This window comes from Opisthorchis viverrini, assembly GCF_000715545.1.
Source record: "Opisthorchis viverrini unplaced genomic scaffold opera_v5_363, whole genome shotgun sequence".
NCBI classification, from domain to species: Eukaryota; Metazoa; Platyhelminthes; class Trematoda; order Opisthorchiida; family Opisthorchiidae; genus Opisthorchis; species Opisthorchis viverrini.
Window position 1 is genome coordinate 440,778 of NW_008752025.1, and position 1,271 is coordinate 442,048.

General features: G+C 51.1%; 1 protein-coding gene across 1 annotated transcript in view; it reads right to left on the bottom strand.

Moving 5' to 3' along the window:
• Positions 1-76: 76 nt before the first annotated feature.
• Positions 77-1,271, bottom strand: part of T265_15153 (hypothetical protein) — a gene marked incomplete at both ends in the record, with an annotated part of 26,541 nt that continues 25,346 nt past the window's right edge. The window contains one exon of the mRNA XM_009176812.1: positions 77-217. Within this exon, the coding sequence (XP_009175076.1) occupies positions 78-217 (140 nt within the window). The remainder of the gene's footprint in view (positions 218-1,271) is intronic.

Consider the following 1,271-nt stretch of genomic DNA (forward strand, 5'->3'; position numbering starts at 1 on the left):
GAAAACGGCGTTTACGGTTGGGGACACCCAATATCAATTTAGACGAATGCCGTTTGGTTTGTCCGGGGCACCATTCACATTCCGGCGGTTGCTGCTTCGTAACGAAAGGACTCCAGCATATTGCCGTTGCGGAGACGATATCGTTGTGTACAGCAATTCGAAACCAGAGCACGTAGTTTACTTGAAGGCCGTGTTGGAGCGGATCCGTGAGGCTGGCCTGCGGATAAATGAAGCCAAGACACAGGTCGCTCGGAGTTCGGTGACACTGCTGGGGCATAAAGTGGGTCAGGGAGAATTTAGCCCACTGCCCGAAAAACTGGCGAAGATCAAGGATTGTGCTGTTCACAATTCAGAGCGTTCTCTACGGCAGTTTCTTGGACGAACAGCGTAAGACAGCCCGTTTGTTGAAAATTTCAACAAGATGCTCTGCCAATGTGCGATTTGCTTGGTCAAAATCGGAAATTCGAATGGACCGGAGAAGTACATCAAGCTTTTGAGCGTGTCGAAGCGCGGATTTTGGATCAGCAACTGACCCTCACACTGCCCAGGGTCGGAGAGATGTTCATTTTTGCAACGGACGCCGGTGATTGCGGCATCGGCGCAGTCCTAAAGCAGTGGAATGGAGTTATCAAATACGCCATCGCGTCCTGACTAACGCTGAACAGCAGTACTCCACCATTAGGAAGGAATGTTTAGCGATCGTCTGGGCCCTGGATAGGTGGAGACCATATCTGCTTGGGCAAAGGTTCCATGTCGAAACCGATCGCAGACCTCTGGAATGGATCAAGAGTACCAGAGATCCTCGCGGAATGCTCGCACGCCGGGCACGAGGGGATTCAGCGAATGCCTTTGTTATGCATGGTGAAAAGGGACCAGAAAACATCATGAGGATAGATGCCAAAAAAGATTTAGGCATCTAGGTCTCCTCAAACTTGTCCTTCGCACTACACCATGAGAAATCGGCCCAAAAGGCATTCGCCGTTTTACGGATGATCCGACGTACCTTCTCCAGTATTACTCGCATGGACTTCCAAATACTCTATGGTGCCTACGTCAGACCGCTGCTGGAGTACGCCAACAAAGTTGTCTACTCAGGATGTGCGAAAGACGTCACCCTCATTGAGCGTGTCCAGCGGGCCGCTAAGAGGATGGTTGCCGGCCTCAAACCCGTAGACTACGAAACGCGCCTCGCGATGTTCGATCTCTTTCCCCTGGAGTACCGTCGCCTCTAAGGGAACCTATTTCTTACTTATGCTCTGTTTGAACAAAGC